This window comes from Phascolarctos cinereus, unplaced genomic scaffold (genome assembly GCF_003287225.1).
Source record: "Phascolarctos cinereus isolate Bilbo 61053 unplaced genomic scaffold, phaCin_HiC Scaffold_1;HRSCAF=81, whole genome shotgun sequence".
Taxonomy (NCBI): domain Eukaryota; kingdom Metazoa; phylum Chordata; class Mammalia; order Diprotodontia; family Phascolarctidae; genus Phascolarctos; species Phascolarctos cinereus.
This window is the reverse complement of record NW_027555514.1, coordinates 91,572,629-91,594,960: the sequence shown is the minus strand read 5'-3', so window position 1 is coordinate 91,594,960 and position 22,332 is coordinate 91,572,629. Positions and strand designations below refer to the sequence as shown.

The 22,332-nt window shown below is 48.6% G+C and overlaps 2 protein-coding genes across 2 annotated transcripts; one reads left to right on the top strand and one right to left on the bottom strand.

Moving 5' to 3' along the window:
* The first annotated feature begins 900 nt into the window (after positions 1-900).
* ASIC3 (acid sensing ion channel subunit 3) lies at positions 901-9,929 on the top strand. The gene is made up of 11 exons (XM_020977919.2): positions 901-2,643; positions 4,736-4,886; positions 5,589-5,716; positions 6,162-6,360; positions 6,550-6,606; positions 6,821-6,971; positions 8,161-8,252; positions 8,438-8,517; positions 8,648-8,719; positions 9,477-9,535; positions 9,757-9,929. The coding sequence occupies exons 1-11, from the start codon at positions 2,086-2,088 to the stop codon at positions 9,833-9,835; spliced, it is 1,626 nt and encodes a 541-aa protein (XP_020833578.1). The 5' UTR covers positions 901-2,085; the 3' UTR covers positions 9,836-9,929.
* A 2,923-nt stretch (positions 9,930-12,852) lies between these two features.
* CDK5 (cyclin dependent kinase 5) lies at positions 12,853-20,487 on the bottom strand. The gene is made up of 12 exons (XM_020977825.2): positions 20,331-20,487; positions 19,590-19,678; positions 19,416-19,483; positions 18,873-18,933; positions 18,729-18,785; positions 17,674-17,769; positions 17,159-17,233; positions 16,842-16,938; positions 16,505-16,574; positions 13,961-14,021; positions 13,621-13,701; positions 12,853-13,366 (listed from the first exon to the last, which is right to left on the bottom strand). Exons 1-12 carry the CDS (start codon positions 20,365-20,367, stop codon positions 13,280-13,282), a joined length of 879 nt encoding a protein of 292 aa, XP_020833484.1. The 5' UTR covers positions 20,368-20,487; the 3' UTR covers positions 12,853-13,279.
* Between the last annotated feature and the right edge of the window lie 1,845 nt (positions 20,488-22,332).

The window sequence follows — 22,332 nt, the reverse complement described above, 5'->3', positions numbered from 1 at the left end:
GAGGGAGGATTTGAACTCAGGTCCTTCCGAATCCAGGGCTGGTGAAGGGTCTTTCTAAGGAAGGACCTTAGAAATGATCTCATCCACCTGTCTCAGTTTACAAATGAGAAAACTAAAGTGCCAAGAGAAGAAGTATTTGGTGAAGGTCACCTAGAGAGCAGGTGGTAGAGTGAGGATTCAAACACAGTTCTGCAAATATGTAACCTGGCAGGGGTCATGTGGTAAGTCAAAATTCCATCAGGGTGGGTGAACTCATACTCAATTGCTTGTCACTACCAAGTGGGGTGCTGGACCCAGTAGGCCATGGCTGAATCTACCTCCTGGGCTTTAGGATGGGCTTTTGCTTGTTAAGTTCCTGCCATCACCACGTGCCCCCATTCCCAATCCCTCCCCTACTCCCTTTCTTACCTTGCCCTGCAAATTGCCCTTGCTCCACTCCGCTCTGCCCAGCTGCCCAAATCTCTTCCCTCTACCACAGGCATCACACTTAGCTCCTTGTAGAAAATTATGCCACTGACAATGTATGATCTGGAAGGATACGAAGACCTCCTTGTCTTACTCCAAGTCTCTCCCCCACCCCCTTCATAAGGACCTAAAATTTCCACTGTTACAAGGCATTCCTTTGGATTCAAGCGCTGAGAGTCTTCTGGAAATGCAGGTAGTTTCCCTGAAGCATCACCTTTACCTGTACTTATATTAGCGTCAATGAGTCTCAGACTAGCTTGCTGTCACCTACCAGAGGAATATGAGGGAGTGGTATACCGGTGAATTTGGTTCAAGGATATGGGATGATGAAGCAATGGGAAGGGAAAGGAGATAAGGTAGAGAAGGCCTGGCCCAGGTGGGCAGACTTGGTTGGCGAAGAAAGGCATGCTGAGGAGAGGTAAGATGATGCTAGATTTCTGACTCCTTCAGAAACTGGCCAGGATCCAGCTCTGCTCCTTGTGATAGAAAATGTGTTTCTAGTACCTGGAGAAAAATTGTCAGGGAAGGGGTGAGCTGGAGAAGGGAAATTCTTCAGGAATAGGGGTCATTGTGTGGCCCAAGGGTCTCCCCTGCATTTTGTGAGTGGCTGACTATAAAGCAGGAGTTGCCCCAAAGGTCTTCACCCGCCTCCTTCCACTCTGGCTCGGAGTTCCCCTCACACTACCCGGGCCTGGCCTCCTGCGGTTTCTTATTGGCGCCTCTGGTCTCTAACAGCCATCCCCCCTGTTACTTTCCCCCCCTCCATGCCCCACTAATGGCTGTCTGTGGCCCCAGGGACCTTTCCTGCCTTCCCCCAAGCTGCCCTTATCTGGGCCTCCCTCACCCCCCTTGATTCTGAAACCCAATCCTCTGCGGCGGTCACCTCCCAACCCAGCAGGCCTGCAGAGCAGCCCCAGCCCTCCCACAATCAGCTTCATCCTTACATCAGCATCCTCAGCATCGGCATTGGACAGGACTCAGCCTGGAGCCACAGACAGCCAGCAGCCTTCTTACTGGAGCCCCAGCCAGACCCCAGCTGGCCTCAACAAAGCCTCTGGCTCAAAAGATCTTCTCACCCACCCTACCCCTCATGGAGTCTTGGGCTGATCCCCTTCTCCTTTCTCCCCCTTCTCCTCCCATTTCCCCAGTCTCCCCTCTACTGACCCTTCTTTCCTCCCTAGACTGACCCATTCTCAAACCTTCCCCTTTCTCTTACATTTCTCCTCTCCTTTTCTTTGCTCCTTCTTGTCTGACCCCTTTCCACCTCTTCCTGACCCTTCTCTACTCTCCTCAACCCTTTACTCTATGACCTTTCTTTGACACTCCTCTCTTCCCTAACCCCTCTCCTCCCTCCTATTTGCTCCTTTTTCTACTGTCTCCTTCCCTCCTCTCCCCCCTTCCCTTCTCCTCTCCTCTCTTCCTCTCCTCTCCCATCTTCTCCTCTCTTCCTCTCCTCTCCTTTCCTCCACTTCTCCTCTCCTGTCTTCCTGCCCTGTCCTCTCTACCTCTCCTCTTCTGTCTTCTCCTCTCTTCCTCTCCTCTCCTTTCCTCCCCTTCTCTTTCTCCTGTCTTCTCCTCTCCTCTCCCTCTCAGAACTTTCTTCCCCTTTGGTGCCTGACCATGGACCAAGCCATGAAGCCCCTCCCTAGTCCACATGAGGAAGACATAGGAACAAGGCGACCAGCCTCAGACATCTGTGTGTTTGCCAGCAACTGTACACTGCATGGGCTGGGCCATGTCTTTGGGCCAGGAGGCCTGACCCTGCGCAGGGGGCTGTGGGCAGGGGCGGTGCTGCTCTCTCTGACTGCCTTCCTCTATCAAGTGGCAAACCGGATTGAGTACTACGGACAGTTCCACCATGTGACAGTTTTGGATGAACATGAGAGCCACTACCTTGTCTTCCCTGCTGTCACTCTATGCAACCTCAACCCACTTCGACGCTCCCAAATTACACTCAATGACCTGCACTGGGCTGGACCTGCCCTGCTGGGCCTCGAGCCTAGAGAGCATGCTGACTATCTGAAGGAATTGGGCCAGCCCCCTGCACCCCCTGGCTTCATGCCCAGTGCCACTTATGACCTGTCTGAACTCTATGCCAGGGCTGGCCACACCATGGATGACATGTTGCTGGACTGTCGCTACCGAGGACGGCCTTGTGGCCCAGACAACTTCACCAGGGTGAGCAGTGCCCCCAGTTTTCTCTTTGCAGACCCTTTCCTTACTTCAGTCCCAGCCCAAATTCAGCTCAGGCCCCAGCCTAAATCAGGGAATCTCCCCAAACTAGCCTGAGAATCTTCCAACCACCTTGAGGATACTGCCACCCCATGTTCAGTCTTCTGTCCCAAACCCTTGGCCCTCTTGGAGCCCTGCCCAAATCCTAGGAAATCTCACCTCTGCCCCAAGACTTCCAGTTGGGGGGTGGAAGGTAGGAAGTGTTGATGCTCTCAAGTGTATGCATGTCATGACATGGTGAGGTCATGAAACCGATTTTCACCTCATCGGCTCTTCCCAAGATTGAGGTGTTAGGGATAAGAAGACAAAGTTTCCCCAAACTGTTTCTCTAAAATTCTGTACCAAACTTGTAGACAAACAGAGCCACCTTCCCTTCCTTCTCAACTGTAACTTTAGCTCAACCTGACCTCAATCTCTCATAACCACCTATTCACACACACACACCTCAACCCAACCTCAGTCCTCCTTCCCACCTTAGCCTCCCTGATAATTCTCCCCAATGTAGGACCATACCCCTGCCCAAGGCCCTAAGTGGTACAGCCTGCATTATTCTTTGATGGGTTAGGTGGTCATCTACATGGTATAATTTGGGCAACACTAGGAAGATCCCCCATCCCCCAAATATCTTCTCTACTGACCTACACAATGCCTGAAGTAACAAAGTAACTATTCATCTTGATTATCTTGTTATTTTTCCTTCAGGTTAAATATTACCTTCTTTAGGAAGGGGGGAGGGTACTCTTTCACTGTGCAAACATCCTTGGGAGGGACAAACTAAAATATAAACTCCAAATATGGTAATAATAATAATTCACATTTCTATAGTGTTTTAAAGTTTACACAGAACTTTCTCCATTACAACTCTGTAAGAAGGGTACTATCACCATTTTGCAGATGATGAAACAGTCTCAGAGAAGTTAGATGACTTGCCTAAGGTGGTAAGTGTATTAAGCTAGTAAGTGTCTTGCACAGTGGCTATTACACATACAAGACACCAAGTTGGGCTGTGGCATGCGAAGCCTCTGATCTTATAATGAAAATGAGTGTATGACATGCTCCCCATCCTGCCCCACTCTACACAAATAGCTTGAGAGCACTGGGTCCCTAGGGGGTAAAAGAAAAGAAGCACTGAAAAGGTAGGGGAAGAAAATCACCGGGTAGGAAGCGATCACCAAAGACAGACAAGCCCTGGACCCAGAGTTTCTCAAAGAACAGGGGCAGACAGAGCAGTTCCTACCCCCTTCCCTACTTCTCAGGCCTTTCAGGTTGGCCTTTGGTATCATTTGCTTTCCCTGGGAAGAAGCAGAACTCAGGACTAGGGAGATTTGGAAGATTATAAGATAGTCCCCTCAGACTCTGCCACACTGGGCACAGTGAGATGAGGGCTAGTTCCAAGATCAGGGGTTTTCAGGGGGTAGCCTGGAATGGAATGAGATATTTCCTTTCAGCCCAAAAGATTATTTTCCCATCCTAAACCCACTGTCCCCACAAAACCCATATAAAAATCCTAGTGGCCACTGACCACTTCCTGCTTGTGTGCACTCGCCTCCTACCTCCAAAATAATATTGATAATGCAAATTCACATTGCTATAGTGCTTTTGTGTGTAACAACCACAGAGAAGGTTGTACACATGCAACTATTATTTTCTTCATTTTATAAATGGCTCAAGGAGGGTGAATGAGCCTCAGAGTTGTGAACTTTGCTGTATAAATATTATTATTTAGGGAGACAAGATCCCTGGTGGACCTAGCCCAGCCTTCTCAAGGATGGGGGATAATGGTAGGCATCTGAAGATCAAACGGCATCTTATCCTTCTAAGACCTTAGGAACAACATAGCTAGAAGCCAGGAAGCTAACATAGTTAGGGCACACATTGGAGTTAAGTGGGGTGTGTGTGTGAGTATGTGTGTATCCTTGCATGTATGTGCAGTAGGATTCAGAAGCTGGGCTACCTCTAGGGGCTACCTTTTCTTGTTCCCCAATATCACTGTGGTACTTCCCCTATTCCTGCTGTCTGTCTTCCTTTTCTCCTCCAGATCTTCACCAGAATGGGTCAGTGTTTCATCTTTAATTCAGGAAGTGATGGAGCTGAGCTCCTCAGTACTCCTAAAGGAGGTGCTGGCAATGGGCTGGAGATCATGTTGACAGTGCAGCAAGATGAATACCTGCCGGTGTGGAGGGACTCAGGTATTTGGCACAGGGGTCAAGAGAGATGGAGGACAGGTATGGAAGCTCTGAGAGAGAAGGACTGGGAGACTGGGAGGGGATGGATACAGTGGGCAAGAAATGGGGATGATGCATCAGTAATGGGGAAGGAGAACAGGTATGAAAGTATGGGACAGAACACAGTCATGGGGAAGAAAAAAAGAATGAAGGACTGAGGCTATGGGGAAGGGCTAAGGACCTGGAAAAGGGTTAGGTATGGGTTATCAGACTTGTTCCTAGCCTGTAAGACTGAAATTAGAGGGGTCAAGCATGCCAATCTCCAATTTCATCCTTGATGACCCTGTCAAAGGCAGAATCTTCAGCTGATGGGAAGCTGAGAGTATGAAGGAGAGAACAGGGGAATCAATCGAACCTTGGGTTGGAAGAGGAGGTTAGTGTGAAGCTGACCCTGATTGGCAATTCTTATGCCATGTTTTTATAAAAGTGATGGAGAAACAAGTGAAGGAGACAGGACTCTGGCAAAAGTCACTACCTGTTGGATAAGGGGTTAGGGAGGGGTCCATACTAGAGCATGGGGACTAGAGCCGGGGCTTTCCCTCTCCTTAGATGAGATAGTAACTCAAAACAGAAGGGTTCTTGGGAGGAATCCAAAGGATTCCTAAGGGGGACAAAGTCTCAGGGGGAAAATGAGATTCTACTCCCCCCATCCTCTCCCTATTCCAGAACAAACTCCATATGAGGCAGGGATTCGAGTGCAGATTCATAGCCAAGATGAGCCGCCCACCATTGATCAGCTTGGCTTTGGGGTTGCTCCAGGCTACCAGACCTTTGTGTCCTGTCAAAAGCAGCAAGTATCCTCTGCCCTGGTTTCAATACCCTGACCTCAATACCCTGCTTCCTCCTGTCCAAAGCCTTCAATCTCCAGCACATCAGACCCACCCCTCCAAATCCCCCAGTTTTCAATTCTTCTGACTCTTGAAATCTTCCCCAACCTTCTGACTCTACATTAATTCCTCCTCATTCCCTGTTCTGTCCCCATCTAGATACTCCAGAGATAGCCTAACCAGCCTAACCATCTCTCCAGGACAGAGGGCATTTTGTCTCTCTCTCTCTCTCTCTCTCTCTCTCTCTCTCTCTCTCTCTCTCTCTCTCTCTCTCTCTCTCTCTCTCCCTCCCTCCCCCCTCTCTCTTTTACACACACACACACACACACACACACACACACACACACACACACACACGCCCTTCTAGTTCCATCTCTTTCCCACCTCCTCCTTAACTCCTTTTCTGCTACAGCTGCTGTTCCTGCCACAGCCCTGGGGTAACTGTAGCTCTGTGCTCCCGAGTCCTGACTTCGACATGGGTCCTCCTGATCTAAGCCCACCCAATCCCAACCCAAGCCCTAGGTCAGCCTACAGCCTCTCAGGCTGTCGCCGGGTCTGTGAGACTCGGTTGTTGTCTCGGAAGTGTGGCTGCCGGATGATGTACATGCCTGGTAAGGGGTCATGATAAGGGGGGGGGGCGGAAGTCAGAGACAGGGTGGGGCTCAGGTTTACAGGGCTTAGAGTCCAGCTTTTGGGCTAAGGAAAGTCCCTTAAGAAGTAGAGAAAAGTTAGATAAAAATAGAGGGTTCCAGGGGGAGCTGGAACTTGATACAGTCATAATGCTTCACTCTATACACCAGGTAGTGCCCCCATATGCAGCCCCCAACAGTATAAGGACTGTGCCAGACCTTCCTTGGGTAAGGAGCCCCCTGACCAACTAGCACTGCTGAGGGATATTGGAGAATTACACGTGCCCAACCCACTTCCCCAAATGGAACCCCCGACCTCTCCCCGCCCTGTCATTTCCCCCTCTTCTGGGATCCCCCAACTTCCTTTCGTGAGCTCTATAAGCCCGGCAATATACCTCACCTTTGCCCCGGCCCCTGCATTCCTGTGGCCTCTCCCCCTTAGACAGCATGATGAGGAAGGACACCGCCTGCCTCTGCCCCAGCCCCTGTGCCAGCACACGCTACGAAAAGGAGCTCTCCATGGTCCGGATTCCCAGCCTCGCTTCAGCCAGCTACCTGGCCCAGAAATTCAACCGAAGCAAGCAATACATAGCGTGAGTCATTCCCCAGCCCCAAAACAAACGCGCACAAGTGCGCGTGGGGACCATCTCCCTCCCCAACATATGTACCTGAAGAACGCCCCTACACACATGTCCAACCTACTAGCGTACACACACCAGAAGAAATTCCTACAACATAGCACTCCCCACCTCCAATATTCTCCTCCCCTTCCACTCCCCCCCAAATAAACATCCAGGGACAGGCTTCCAGTCCAGATGGGTGGGAGACAAAGAGGGATAGATCACCTGTGGAATCCTGCTCTCCAACACGCACACATACACACACCTGGGGATAGATACTCTCCCAATACAAAACTGCTCATGAAAATTGAGGGGTAAGGTGTGAGGCACAGTGACAGGCAACCTAAGACATACATATACATTTAGAGTTACTCCTCCAGTATACACATACACACCGGGGGATTGGTATCCAATACACATGGGTTCAGTTCTAGCTAGGTCCCAGGCCAAGCCCTACTAGGTCATTGTTTGGGCCCTAATTGTCTCAGAATGAATGTAAATAGCAACTGTTTCTGTTTTGGCCAGGAAACCCTGAGGGCCTTCCCCTCCCAGATCTTTTTTTTTTTTTAAGAGACTATTCTTTGCCTCCTTTCTTATTAGCCTTAATCAGTGGATAGGCTTTACTTCAGCGAACCTTAGCTTGAAAAGGCCAAAGTTCCCCACTGCATCCAGAGCCACCTCCAGTAGCCCTGATCTACATCTTGCCACTGGACCCAGATGGCTCTGGAGAGAATGAGGCTGGTGAATTGACACAGCCTTCCCTCACTCAAACCCAATTCATTTGCATGTCATGGCACCACCTCCCTGATGTCATGGGTCCTCTTCAAGGACAAAGAACAAACAGCAGCAGTTCAATTGTAGGGTGGGGGTGGGGATGACTGGATACACCTGGGCAACACTTCCTTCCAGCCAGCAGCAGCAACACACACACACACACACACACACACACACACACACACACACACACACACACACACACACACACACACACACACACACACACACACACACACACACACACACACACACACACACCTCCTGGTCTGGCCTGGCTCACTCCTCTCCAGATGCTTGGGATTGCATGGAGGGAGGGAGAAGTCCCTGGTTCTGATCAAGGGGAAAAGGATCTAGGTGTCACTCACTTGGTCACTTTTTCCTTTAGGGATAATGTTCTGGTGCTAGACATCTTCTTTGAGGCACTAAATTATGAAACCGTGGAACAGAAGAAAGCCTATGAAGTGGCCGATCTGTTGGGTGAGGGATGAGACTTGGGGAATGGGAACACAATCTAGACTCCAGAAATGGTAAGGGTCTTGAAAATGGATGGGGCCTGGGGAAAAGGTTGGGCTAAATAAATCTCATCGGGTCAAGGTGAGGCTGGCACTGACTGAAAGAGGAGTGAGGGCAGGATGGCTGTACTGGTAACTATTCCCTCCCAGGTGATATTGGAGGCCAGATGGGGCTATTTATTGGTGCCAGTCTGCTGACCATTCTGGAGATCTTGGACTATCTCTTTGAGGTGGGTTGGGAGACCAATATAAGTTCTGGGATGGGTTCTAGGGACCTACCTGACAGAGAACATTGAGCCAAGGAATTATAGGTAGGTAAGACAAAAAGTATCTCACGCCATTTCTCTCCTCTCTTCTCAGGTTTTCCAAGACAGGGTTCTTGGCTACTTCCAAAATAGGAGGAGGTCACAGAGGAGACCCAGGGACAGCCTGGTAATACTACTACTAATAATTACTCACATTTTTCCTAGTATTCTAAGTTTACAGAATAATTTTCTCTCAATAAACCCATGAGGCAGGTAGGGCAAGTATTATTTATTGCGCAAACTTGAGGAAGAAACTGAGGCTCAGAAAAGTTAGGTAACTTGTCCATAGTAGAAGTTAGTCAGTATCACAGCCATGACGTGAAACCAGCCCTTCTAGATTCAAGTTTAGTGCACTTTTCACCCATCCTGCCCTGAGTATACACCCATCTTCATACAAACACATATATACATTTGGTCTGTTAAGCTGCCCACTTCCTAGTTTCCAAAATGGAGCTCATCCCAGTCTACCTTTCAAATTCCTCCCCCCAGTCAAGAGCTGGAGAAAAATCCTTGAACTATCTGCAGGTCTGGATTTAGGAGAACTGGGGTGCAGGAAAGACAATGAATTGGACCTAAGAAGCTGGCTCTTCAGCAACTGGCATCAGGCAGGGGCAATATTGGGTGGGTGGGGATATAAGAGGGGTGAAATATAAAATGCTCCAGCCTGAAAACCAAAAACCTGGGAAAGTGTTGTCTCAGGCACTTACCAGCTTTGTGACCTGGTCAAGACTTTTCATTCCTCCAGGTCTCAGTTTCCTCATTAGTAAAATGAGAGGGTTGAACCAGATGATCTCTAAGACCCCTTTTGGCTCTGACAGAAAGTCTCTTTCCAATATCTGGCTACCATTCCTGTTCACATCTCCCCCAATATCTATACCCAATAGTTCCAACGAGGAACTGACATCCACTGCAACCCAGGACTCCACCTCACCACTATCCCCAGGTAATGAGAGATCACCCCATTCCACCCTCCTGAACCCCTGCTCAAGACAAGGTGACCCTGACTGGTGCTTCTCCTTCCTTTCCAAGGAAGTATGTGAGCAAGGGGAGACCAATGAGACAAGCCTGAGCCGGAAGTGGGGGTGAGGGTGGGACAGCATTTGCAAATGTTGAGTCATCTGATCCTAACTGATCTCCAGATGTGTTGTCTTACCCCCCTCCTAGGCCTCCCACTCCACCCTGTGCTGTCACCAGGACTGTTTCTGCTTCACACCGGACCTGCTACCTGGTCACTCGCCTCTAGACTCAGGTCCAATCTGTTGTGCCCTTGGGGTTCCATGCCCTGCATGCACCTAGCCTGTTAGCCCCTCTCCAAATAAAGCTCCAGATTGACATGAGACCAGGGTGGTTGTTTGAGATGAGTGGCTATTTCACTGGAGACTAAGGATGAGATGTGAAACTGGCTTAAGCCTTATATATGAGGAGAGTATCAGTTTCAGGGATGAGGAGGAGGAAGACCCTTTTGTTCCAAAATATCTCTGTGTCCTGACACACTGCCTGAAATTCTACCATCAAAGCTTAATGGCTTTAGTCTTCCTCTTCCTCCCCCCCCACTCCCAGCCTAGGATGAGGTAACACATTACACTTACTACAAATGGAAGGAGGAGGAAGAACTTTCTGAATTCAACAGGCTACACCTTGGTCATCCCACCAAGTGCTTGGGAGTGAGAAATGCTGCGCCTTCCTGTTGTGTCTTGCTAAAAATACCAAGTATCCTCTTCTCTGGCTACTTTTTCTCTGATTTGGAAGTTGGAGCTTATCAGCCCTAGAGCTAGGTGCTGGAAAACAGAGCTGAGGTACAGCTAGGCAGTGCAGTGGCTACAGCACCAGTCCTGGAGTCTGGAAGACCTAAATTCAAATCCGACCTCAGACACTAGCTGTGTGAGCCTGGGCAAGTCTCTTAACCCCGACAGCAAGTGAGGAAGTGAGGAAGGGAGGAAGGGAGGAAGGAAGGAAGCAAACAGCTCAGAAACTGGCCATAATCTGTCACTTCCTTCCCCAAAGCTTGACGCCAGAAATTCCAGGCAGTATCTCCTCCTCTTGCCTTACGATCTCCCTAGCAGAAGCCTCTTACACCCCATGATGACTCTAGTCAAAATAATGGGGATGGGCGTGGGAGGCAGGGTCTTAACCTCTTGATGCTGCAAACCAATCGGCCCATCTCATTATCCAATGACAATAGGGTGGGGGGAGGTATGTCCCTGTGTTGGGGGAGAATTAATAGGAGGGTTTTCACGTTGCCCTGATGTATCCTGCCCACATCCACATTTCTACAGCATTTTATACACATCTCTGTAACACTTCTAAGGCATACAAGATGCTTTTTGTACAAATGCAATTATTGTTATCATTCCAGTTTTTATAGATAAGGAAACTGAGACCTTGAAAAGTGAAGGTTAATTGTTAATTGCTAATTGCCCACAGTTACATAGCTGGAAAGTATCCGAGCAGAGATTTGTAGTCCATTTCTCTTTCTGCCAAACTATTGTGCTTCTTCAGTTTTGCGTGAGTTGATCAAAACTAGGAAAGTTTTGATACTGAGGATGTGGAGCCTGAAAAATCAGGAGTGCTGCTGGAAAAGGGTATCATGGTAGATGGCTCTGGAAGATGGGAGAGGAACAAAGAAATGGATAGGGACAGGACCTCCCTCTACCAAAGCAGCCTGGCACATTGTCCAAAACTTAGTCTTAGCTGCCTACACCCTAGAACACTAAAAGATTTAAGTGATTTGCCCAGGGTCACACACAATTATGCTTACATCTAGGACCCAAGGCTAGGTCTGATGGGGGTTGGGTTCTGGGCAGGGGAGGTGGAAGTGGGATGTTGTGGGTCTTAGGAAAAAATGGTTGTGAGATCTGGGGCATGGCTCTCCCACTCCTTGACTCCAGCTCTCCAGTCAAAGGTGGAAGAAAAAATATTAAGCTGTCTCCAGCTTCTGTCAGGTCTCGAGTTAAGAGATATGGGGTGGGTGAAGAGGAAGGCAGAAGGCAAACCTGTATTTAGAACAAAAAGCTTAGTACAGATCACAAGTCCTTTGAGGGCAGGGACTCTTTTGCCTCTTTGAATACCCAGTGCTTAACCAGGGCCTAGCACCTAGCAGGTGCTTAATAAATATTTATTGACTGACCGGAGGGAGAAGGAAGAGCATTGGACAATGAGTCTGGAGACCTGGGTTCCAATCTTAGTTCTGCTATTTAATAAAATGATCTACTATCCTGTCTTGGAGGGTTTTGCCCCGTTTTTAAATACTTAGTCCTAGGTATCCCCTGAATGAGAGAGAGAACTTGCATTGGATACTCTTTGAAAATGGAAAAATAATCCATCCTCTTCCCAAACCACTTTCAGACTTCAGTGAGCCATGTTGTGCTCATAGCTGGCCTCTGTAGCACTAAAATACTCTGGGAAAAAATGAAAAAGAATAAAAACAAGAAATCTAGGAAGTTAGACTGCCGCAATCCCACTCAGACTTGGCCATGGACTCCTGCCAGCATGCCAAAGGGCTCTACTTACTAGATACCTCAGGACTTCCCTGGCAATGCTGGCTAGCAGTAACTGGGGGGCTGTGTCTGATGTTTTGTTCTCAGGGCCCTCCCATCTTGAGCCATGTTGCCATGTTGTGGAGTGAATGGGAGAGGACAGCCTTACTATTTATTAATAAATGAGAACTCTCGTTTTCCAGTCCTAACCCCAACTAGTACTAGCTCAGGACGGGCTAGTACATCCCCCAGCTTTCAGGCAGAACTCAAGCATTAACCTTTGCCCTCCAGTCAGGTTCCAGAGAAGCCTGGAAGTCAAAGAGACCTGAGGAATCAGCCAGGCCAACAAGTACTAGAATAGGGAGCACCCTCTGTAAAACACCCCCAGTACAACAAGCAGCCCACCTAAGACCTCCAGGGAAGCATGAGGAGAGTTTGACCTCCTGAGGCAGCCCATATTCCATTTCTGGCTGGGCCTAATTGGTTAGGAAGTCTTGACGACCCAAAATTGGACTCTACTTTCCATCCAGTGCTCTGACTTCTGCCCTCTGGTGGGCAGAGCAGGACCAGGCTAATCCATCTTCTGAATGACAGATTTCACTGGATTCCTAAGAACTGGACATGTGGGTTAAAAAAGCAGGGATATGAGAGTGAGTGGGTGAAGACAATGAGTGGTAATGTCAGTAAGTGGAGAAGGAGGTCACACAATCTTCATCCCACCTCTGATACCCATGTCTTAAAACAGAAAGACACATAACACCTTCCCTCATGACATAAGCCTAGATTGTGGGAAAGAAGCCAATTTATGAAATTAAATAAAGTCCATACACAAGGGGGAGGAGCACAGGAAGTGGGGGGACTGGCATCCATCCTTCACACCCCTGACCCCACCAAGGCTGACCCCAAACATCTGGCCCAAGTAGCAGAGCTTAAGTGCATAGCACCATCCCCACCCCTACCCCTTTTCCAGTGGGGTGGGGGAGACTGGGGAAGGGCCAGGGGAGAAGAGAGGACAAAGGAGCCTCAAAACCCTTAGCTTCCAGGGTCTATTTCTCCTGCCTCAACACATGAGGTCCCTGGGTAGGTAGGGAACAGGGTGGGCCAGCAAGGCAAGCGTGCGTTGAGCAGCTCCCAATCTGAGGGTCAAGAGGAGGGATCAAGGGTAGTGGGCTTGGTTTTCTGGACAAGGAATGGGAAAAGAAGACCCCTGGCTAAGGAGGGCAGAAGTCAGAGAAGTAGGGATGCTGCAAAGCTTCTTCCGCTGAGATGCGCTGAACCGGGTTACACTTGAGCAGATTCTGAGGGAGAGGGAAACATTGGGATGGGATTAGACAGGATGGGGACTGTGTCTCCAGGTCCTCTGTGAATCAGCACCTTTCCCCTCTCCCAACTCCCAAAGCTTCCTGAGCTTTATAGTTCCCAATCATTCTTTCCCCCAATACTAAGAAGTCCATGCACTCCCCCATCCTTCTGTTCCCCCCCACCCCAACCACAATCAACCTAGTCCCTCTGTCCTCTCTACCCCGAAACATCCTCTCTCTGGGCCATTTACCTGCAATAGGTCCCTCCCTGTGGCATTGAGCTTGGGTACAACATTGACAAGTGACGTTGTTGCTGGATACATAGGGTAAGGCTAGAAAAGGGAAACAGAGGCTTAGCTATATGACACGGGCAACATCCGTGGGAATTAGTGGGGTGGGACGGGAGGGAATTTATATTAAGACTTGAGCAGGGGTGGAGCTGGGGAACAGAAGTATGAGGGTGCCAGACATATGGGTCACAGAAGTTGTAAGGACTAGGGGAACCAGAAGGCTATGGCTAGAGAAGAAGGCTCAGTTCTCATCTCTCAAATGGTCCTTTAAAGCTATGTCTTTCTCTGAAACCACACCTACCTTATAATCTGGAAGCTTGGTCATGGCAGGCCACTGTTCCTCAGTTGGCGTCCCCAACAGCGTGGGAGCTGAGGTTAAGGGTCAATCAAGGTGATGAGAATGGAGGGAGGGCTATTAAGAGACCTGGCATCCTCACTTCATCCCCTACTACCTACCCCCCACCACACATATGTGAGCCCTTAGGAAAAGTGTGTGTGTGTGTGTGTGTGTGTGTGTGTGTGTGTGTGTGTGTGTGTACACACTAGCCCTCTTCCGCCACCCCCATCCCAATTGGCTGCATTCCTCATCATCTCTGTTAAATTTCCCTTCCAGCAATTTCCATGCCTCTCCAGAACACTCCCCCATCCTCACACTCAATACTCACCACCTATGTTCTAGTGAGGGTAAGCAGGGCAGAGATTAATTGCCCCATTTCATTGATAAGCCTTCGTTCAAGTTGAATGACTTGCCCAAAATCCCAAAGCCAAGACTTCCAGAGCGGTGCTCTTTCCAGAGACCACAGTGCTTACGTCTTTGATCTCCCCTCGCTTTTCTGTCCCCACCGACCAATTTCCTCACGCCTCTGCATCCATTCTGCCTTGACTCACTCTGATAGATACCTCTAGCCTTTCTTCTTCCCTCTCCTCCCTCCTTCCTGCACAGAACGATACTTTGACCCAGCTCTTCCACAGTTAGGAGTTCTTTACCACTCTCAACCCCAACCCCAAAATCTACTTCATTTCTGCCACATCAGTTAGCACTTCCTTCGGTTCCAAGTTAGAAACCCTCTACCTCCACCTGGAATAGCATCTCTTCTGCCCCTGCCTCCAGGAAGCTCTCCTGGTATTACCCCAAGCCCTGTGCCTTCTACTACTGCCACTCCTACTCTGTTCTCCTGGGGGTGCAGAACTGGATCGTCTACAGAAGCGTTCATTTAGTAAGAAAACAGCTGATTTTTAAAATAGCTCTTCAAAAGCTTATAAAGCACTCCATGGTCCCATCTGATCCTACCAACAATCCCACAAGGTAGGAGGGTCCTGAGATTGTAAATTTAGTGTTGAACCTAAGAGATCTGCTAGTCCAGTAGTTCCCATTTAGTGGACAATGGTTCAACCTGAAGATTCTCCAGTGGCCCTGTAATCAGCAAACCACTGTCAAGAGTATCATGAGTAGTCTGTTCAATTACTCTAGGGGTTCACACCACTTGGTAGCTGTTTCTGAAAGAGGTTTGTGGAACAAAAATGAAAAACAAAAACAAAAACATTGGGAACCACTGATCGAGTCCAATTCCTTCATTTCCACATGATGACACCAAATTCCGGGCAGGCGCAATCCCCTGCCCAAGGTGGCAGTTAGCAGACTGCAGAGCCAGGCCTTTGGTCTCCCAGTCCAGAACCCTTTGCACTGCACCACACTGCCTCTCCCTTTATCAACAAGAAGACTGATACACAAGGAGGAAATGGCCAAGCAGGAGCTGAAGCCAACCAACCTCCTGACTCCAATCCCAGTGTTCTCCTCTACTTCTGCTGAGGATACTTCCAAACTTCTAATGTCTCAGTCCAGGAATTGAAACTACAGTCATCCTCACCTTTTTCCACTCCTTCCCCCCTACACATAGCAAGCTGCCAAGCCTTCTCAAGTCTATGTCGATAATATCTTTTACCCTCGTTTCTTTGTCCCAACCCAGGTCCTTGTCACCTCTGGTTTGGATGGGCCTCCCTGCCTCCATTCTCCAATCTATCCTCCACACCACTGCCAAATGGACATCCTTGAAACACAGTCTGATTATATCCCCTTCTCACTCGAGAGACTTCAGTGGGTAGCTCCCTGATCCCTCTAGGATAAAACGCAAATTCTCCTTGGCAATTAATGCCTTTCATGGTCTGACTTCAATCTGTTTTTCCCAACTGACTTCACACTAACTTCCCTCACACACTCTACAATCTAGCCACACTGGTCACCTTGTACATAGGTATTCCATCTCCTGCCTCCAAATGTTTGCACAGGCTATTTCCCACATCTGGAATATGTTCCCTCCTCCCCTCTGTCCTCTTGGAAACTCCTGCTACTGCTAAGACTCAGCCAAAGTGTCACCTGCTCCGTAAGGCCTTTCCTTACCCTCCCAGTTGTCGATGTCTCCCCAGCCCTCAAGTTACTTATACATTTTTATATTTATGTATTCTGCACATGTGCTTTTTTCCCTCCCAGTAGAATATCAGCTTTTGAGGACTAGGACTGTTCTCATTTCTTCCTAGCACCTGGCATATAATAGTTAATAAATGTTGCTGAGTTGAGCTCTTCACACTGTATCACTGTCTTCTGGTCACCATAACATGGCAGATGTGCATCTATGCCATCGGATTCTCTATCTTTTTCCCCAAGGATTTCTGAATCCTTTATACTCTGTCCTTCTCTATCTTTACTCTATCCCTAGTCCACTTCATCTCCACACTCTATTTCCTAGGGGCTCAGGAACTGTAGGTTAGAGGTTCTCTTGGCCCCAGGATCTGCGGAGGGAGATTCTCTAACACGGAGACAGAGATGGAAGAAAAGTCGTAAGGATATCTAAAGATCCTCTTCAGCTGATCATCTACATCATTCCCGGGGAAAAGGGGCCGTCCCGCATTGGCCAGCTCTGTGGGAGACAGAAAGTAAATGAGAGACTGGAGATGGCCCATGCTCCAAACATCCTCCCAGCCCTTTCCACCACCACATCTTGGGCCACCCTCCTCAACATGCTTAACCTTTTCCCTACCCTAAGTCTCTTCATCCCTGCCTCCCTGACAATCACTTGTCCATAAACTCCTATCCACTGAGAATACAGCCAACAGCCCTCATCGTCTATTGGCTGATTCTGACAGGGAAATAAGACAGTCAGATATGGCCTCCCCCATTTCATCACCTGCAAAGATACAACCAGCTGACCACATGTCGATGGATGTGGAGTATAGTTTGGCCCCGAACAGGACATCTGGTGGGCGGTACCACAAAGTGACCACCTGGGGGAGATGGAAATGGCCCAAGCCTACTATGACCCTCCAATACAGGATAACAGAGTTGGCAGAAGACACCCCTTCCCTCCCCAGGGGAAGGAACAGAAATGAAGGAGCAAGAATAATATTCCAAGGAACTGGAATGGGGGCAACAAGAGGGTCCCTAGGTATTTCTCCCTCCTCCCTCTGCCAACTACCTTCCAGGCACCTAACTACCAAGGCTCACCTCTGCAGAGTAACATCGAACAGGGATCCCGAAGGCTCGAGCCAAGCCAAAATCAGCAAGCTTGAGCTCCCCATTCTGAAGATAGGGGAGTGGAAAGTAAAAGGGGGAGAAAATACAGCCACAGTGAGGATCAGAAGGGGTGCTAATGATGCTAACAATGATTTACACTTCTACAGTATTAAAGGCTTACGAAGTACATTCTTCACAACAACCCATGGGGGGGGGGGAATATTTTTATCCACTTTACAGAGTAAGAAACAGGTTCATAGAGGGAAAATAATTTGCCCAGGGTCACACAAGTATCAGAGTTAGGATTCAAAGCCAGGTCTACTGACTTCAAGTCCAACAGAATATGTTTCTACTACATTATTCTTTCTCCCATATAGAAAAGATCTAACTGGTCCCAGGGAAAGCTTTTTCCTCCCAGCCTGAGCTCCCAAACCTAGACCACAGGCACCCCCTTTCCTGGTCCTGCCCCTTTTTCCACCTTCTCTCTCTTCTTCCTGACACAATACCCGGTTAATTAGAAGGTTCTGGGGCTTCAGATCCCGGTGCAGAACATTACGGCTGTGGCAGAATCCAAGGCCTTTGAGCAGTTGGAAAAGGAATGACTATAGGGAATGGGAGAAGTGGGAAAAATCAGCCATCTCCATATACTTTCTCTATTTTGCCCTAAGTTAGACTGCTCCCCTGTACTGCTCCAACTCCAGTCAGACTGGTCTATTAATGTCTCCCCTGCAACACATACCTCTCTCACTTGGGCCTCAGGTTCTGTCAACCTCCCCATCCCCTTTCACCAACCCCACTACAAGCCTAAACCAAACTCATCCTTCATGGCTCAGTTCAAATCCCATCTCTTCTGAAAAGCCAAGCTTGATCATTCCAACCAGACTGTCTCCCTACCCTGACCTCCATTAGTCTCAACCTGCATCCATCCTGGCCCTTAATCACACACTGTCTTAAGTCATTCTCTAGCTATTTCCTGTCTGAGTTTTTTTCTGTCCAACAATACTGTAAGCTCTGTGAGAACAGTGATTATACTCTCGTCTTTATATCCTACACAGCACCCCTAGCACTAGGCTAGGCACACAGTAGGTGCTAATACTTCAATTAGATTGTGCTTAATTGTTGTTGTTGGGTCCAGTCCAACTCTTCCTGACCCCATTTGGGGTTTTCTTGGCAAAGGTACTGTAATGATTTGCCATTCCCTTCTCCAGCTCATTTTACAGATGAGGAAACTGAGGCAAACAGGGTTAAGTGAGTTGCCCAGAGTCACACAGCTAGTAAGTATCTGAGGCTAGTTTTGAACTCACAAAACAGAATCTTCCTTCTATCTACTTTGCCACCTAGCTGCTTATGCTTAATTAGATTATGTTTAATTAGATTGTGTTAGACAATTTCTATCTTTGGTTCCCTAGTGACAAGCGCTGTACTTTATACCCAGTTGATGTTCAATCTACATTTGTTGAATTGAATGGAATGTAGACTCAACACTCAACTCGGGCCAAATACCCCCTAGGCTCATTAACATCAAAGTTCAACCCTTGTTATCCCCCAGTTCCCACCTCACCTTCACAATCTCAGGGTCCAGGTCTCCATTGCAACTGTCAAAATATTTCTTCAGATCCTGGGGGAAGGGGAAGAAAGATGGGGTGTCTCAGCCTCATTCTTTGCACATCAGGGCTGCCCCTCCCCTGCTGCCCCCTCTCCTTACTTGGTCACAGAACTCAAAAACCAAGGTCAGTTTCTTGTCACTGTGCAAAACATCATGAAGCCTTATTGGGGTGGAAGACAAAGAGAAGGGAGAAAGGTGAAATTAGGCTGACCTAGAAACCTAGACCTAATTTTCCAACTCTATCTCTTGTTAAATCTTTTACACAAATCTTTAGTTCTAGCTCCTAACTTAGATCCCCAGTTTCAACCTCTAGACCTCCAACTATAACCCTCTATTCCAAAACTTAAATTTCCAACTTGAATTCCCCAAATTCAGATTCCTCTAATCCCCAATACCACTTGCCCCCTCAGGTACTGATACCACCAGTGGGACATCACAAGGTAAAGACCCCTTTCTCCACCCCCATTCCTACCAACTTCCCCAACCCTAACTCCCCAGCTCAATTTCAAATCTGTAAGTACTCAACTCCTACCTGACTGTCTCATGCCCCTCCCTATTAACTAGATTAGTACTGATACAACCAGTGAGGGACCCATTCATACAACTCTCTCCCTTTTCCTTTACCTCCTTCCCCAAACAGACCTGACAATGTTCTTATGCTTCAGCTCCTTCAGCAGGCAAATCTCTCTCAGGGCGGAGCTTGGTACCCCCTGGGAGGTGATAGAAAGAGGGAGGCAGTGAGACTAGACAATCACTAACCACATCCCCAGGGGAGCCCAGCTCCCCCAGCCTTGTCCACACAATCCCAGGCCCCACCTCGTCATCATCGTCCAAGCGAACTCGTTTCAGTGCCACAATCTCGTGGGTCTCTCGGTTCTTGGCCTTGAACACTGTTCCATAGGTGCCTGGGGAGCAGAAGGGATCAAAGCTACTTTCTACCTCTTCCTCCTCCTCTTCCCCACCCCACCCCTCCCAGGAGTTAGGGGTAGGTCGGGCTTTTTTGGAGGAGAGGAGGAGGAAGGGAGGTGGGTGGTGGGGCAACTTGATTTACTGTCCGGGAGGGGAGGCGGAAGAAGGAAGGCAAGATGAAGTTTGGGAGCATTTAAGACTTAAGGACGTAGAAGGGGCCAGTTTGGGCAGTGATGGGAACAGCCTGGACAATTTCTGGTAGGAGGGTGGACTAGGAAGGTTGGTCCTAAGTGATGAAGGCGAGGGAGAAAAGCAATAGAGCGCTAAGCAAACGGGGGTCCCTGGCGTTGGTCCATGGAGGGAGAATGATTGGGAAACTGGGGGGAGAGGATCGAGAAGCTCTTTGGGGGGGGGAATCCGTGTTTGCTGGGGAGGAGGTAACTTTTGCAAGAAGGGCCTGGGAGGATGGAGTTTCATGCAAGAGGATGTCAATTGTGCAGGACGGGCTACCTGCTTGGGGGGCCCAAGGTGGACCTCTGCAGCATGGGGGTGGCTACCGAAGCTTGGGAGGTCAGAAGGAGGAATATCAGGGTTTGCAGGGAAGTAAGGGGCAGGGAGTCTTTGCAGAAGAATTTTCCAGCCCGTTACCTTCGCCTATCTTCTCCAGCTTCTCATACTTCTGCATCACGGCGACCGCGGGGTCCCCGGAGAGCCCCGGGCTCCCACTCTAGGACCCCGGCTCAGCTGGGGAGGAGGCTCCAAGGAGTCCCCCCAGGCCGCGCCCCGCCCCGCTCGCCTGCCCTCCTGCTCGCCGGGCCGTGGATTATGGGACCTGAAGTCCTCGAGGCTTCCTGGCCTCAGAGAAAAGCTCGAGCCAGAGGAAGCCGGAGGACTACAAGCCCCAGCATGCTCTGCTCCAAGGCTCGCCTGTCTCCGACTCCAGGGACGCCCGCCGGACAGTGGAGACAAGCCCCGGACTTCAAGTCCCAGAAAGCCTCTTTGGGTCCGCCTTTTCGAGTCCGTCGCCGTCGCAGCAGCGCGGCTCCCATCATGCTTCGCGACGTAGGGTCGTTCCTCTCCCAGCGACCTCGAAGACTATTGTGGGACTACATGTCCCAGAATGCAGTAGGGAATGCAGTGTACCCAGGTTTCGGAGGGTTGTCCTAGAGCCTGCACCAGAGCGGCTCCCGCAGGACCGGGGTCAGGGTGATGAATCCGTGGGTGACACAGCTCCTGGTGACCTCCAGCCGATTCTACTATGCCCCTCTTCCTCTAGACCCCTTCCACTGGAAGTGACCCCTGACATCCAGGATGACTATTTGATCCTAGAATGACAAGCTGATCATAGGAATGGACAAGCTGGCACGGGCCAGTAGACCACTACTCCCCTTCTCTATAGATCTGCTTCCCTCTTTCTGGGGTCTCCTGATACCCTTAAGTCAGTATTCTTCCAACTTCACTCCTTTTACTTAGCCTTTAAGACTGGGCCTTTAAGAACCCAGGTCACCCCAGGATGCCCCTAGGAGGTTTCAGGCTTAGAATAACGGTATGTGAAAAGTCCAACCCCATTATTTTATAGATGGATTACAGAGAGGTCTGTTTGGGGATGAAATAGGGTGTTAGCTGAGACAATGAGGCAGGGACTGCCAGGATGTAACAAACAAACCCAGAGATAGGAGCCCAGGCAGCTATTACATTAAATAAAAATAGCTAGCATTTATGTAGCACGCTATAAATATCTCACTTATTCCTCATAACAACCTTGAGGGGTAGTACCCCTATTTTACAATGGGGAAATTTTAGGAGACAAAGGCTAACCTGCCCAGGATCTTGAAGCTAGTAAGTGTCTAAGGTCCAATGTGAACTCAGGTCTTCCTGACTCCAGTCTGGCTCTATATCTACTTAATTACCCCCAATTAACTAACTGTAGGCTTCTTATGGGCAGCACTTTCTTATTTCTTCTTTGTACATCTCCCAGGGTCTAACACAATACCTTGTACTAACAGGTGCTTAATAAATGTTGAATCATGTTGTAAGCTATAGTATCAACACTAGTTAATAATATGTATATGGCTTTATAGTTTCCTAAGTTTTTCCAAAACTTGTTTTCACATACATTATGAAATTTGATCATCTCAACAACCTCACCAGGTAGAAAGGGGAGATATTATTCTTATTCTACAAATGAGTAAATGAGACTAAAAGATATTATGTCACCTGTCCAAAGGTTTTAAAGAATGGTATAGTGGGGAAAGTTCTGTATTTGGAGTCAGAAGACCTGAGTTAGGATACCAGACTGGCTATTTTATGATCTGTGGGACCTTGGTGAAATTATTCCACCTCAGTGGCTCCCACTTTCCTCATCTGTTAATTGAATGAGTCTGAGTTTGAGGATATCTTCCATCTTAAAATCCTATAATTTTGTAATCTTAACTGGCATAATCTAGATCACAGGTGTCCTAACTTCCAATTCAATGCTCTCCCCATTAGAGCATATGCTCGTTTTATACACTGATTGATAGGTTATCCCTTTCCTTTGTTCTTTTCTTCAACAACTATCTAATAATACTGACATGTATAACCCTTTATAGTTTACAAAGTTATCTACTACATATATTTCATTTGATCCTCACAACAGCTCTGGGAGCTG

Bases quoted from the DNA above. Each gene is read 5' to 3' on its own strand.
- ASIC3 (XM_020977919.2), top strand. From the start codon at position 2,086: ATGGACCAAGCCATGAAGCCCCTCCCTAGTCCACATGAGGAAGACATA. The intron at 4,887-5,588 runs GTATTTGGCACA...TCCCTATTCCAG, and splicing joins GCCGGTGTGGAGGGACTCAG to AACAAACTCCATATGAGGCA. The intron at 5,717-6,161 runs GTATCCTCTGCC...TTTCTGCTACAG, and splicing joins TGTCCTGTCAAAAGCAGCAA to CTGCTGTTCCTGCCACAGCC.
- CDK5 (XM_020977825.2), bottom strand. From the start codon at position 20,367: ATGCAGAAGTATGAGAAGCTGGAGAAGATAGGCGAAG. The intron at 14,022-16,504 runs ATATCCTTACGA...CTCAGCTCCCAC, and splicing joins CAGCTGAAGAGGATCTTTAG to GCTGTTGGGGACGCCAACTG. The intron at 13,367-13,620 runs GTAAATGGCCCA...CCTCTCCCTCAG, and splicing joins CAGGGAGGGACCTATTGCAG to AATCTGCTCAAGTGTAACCC.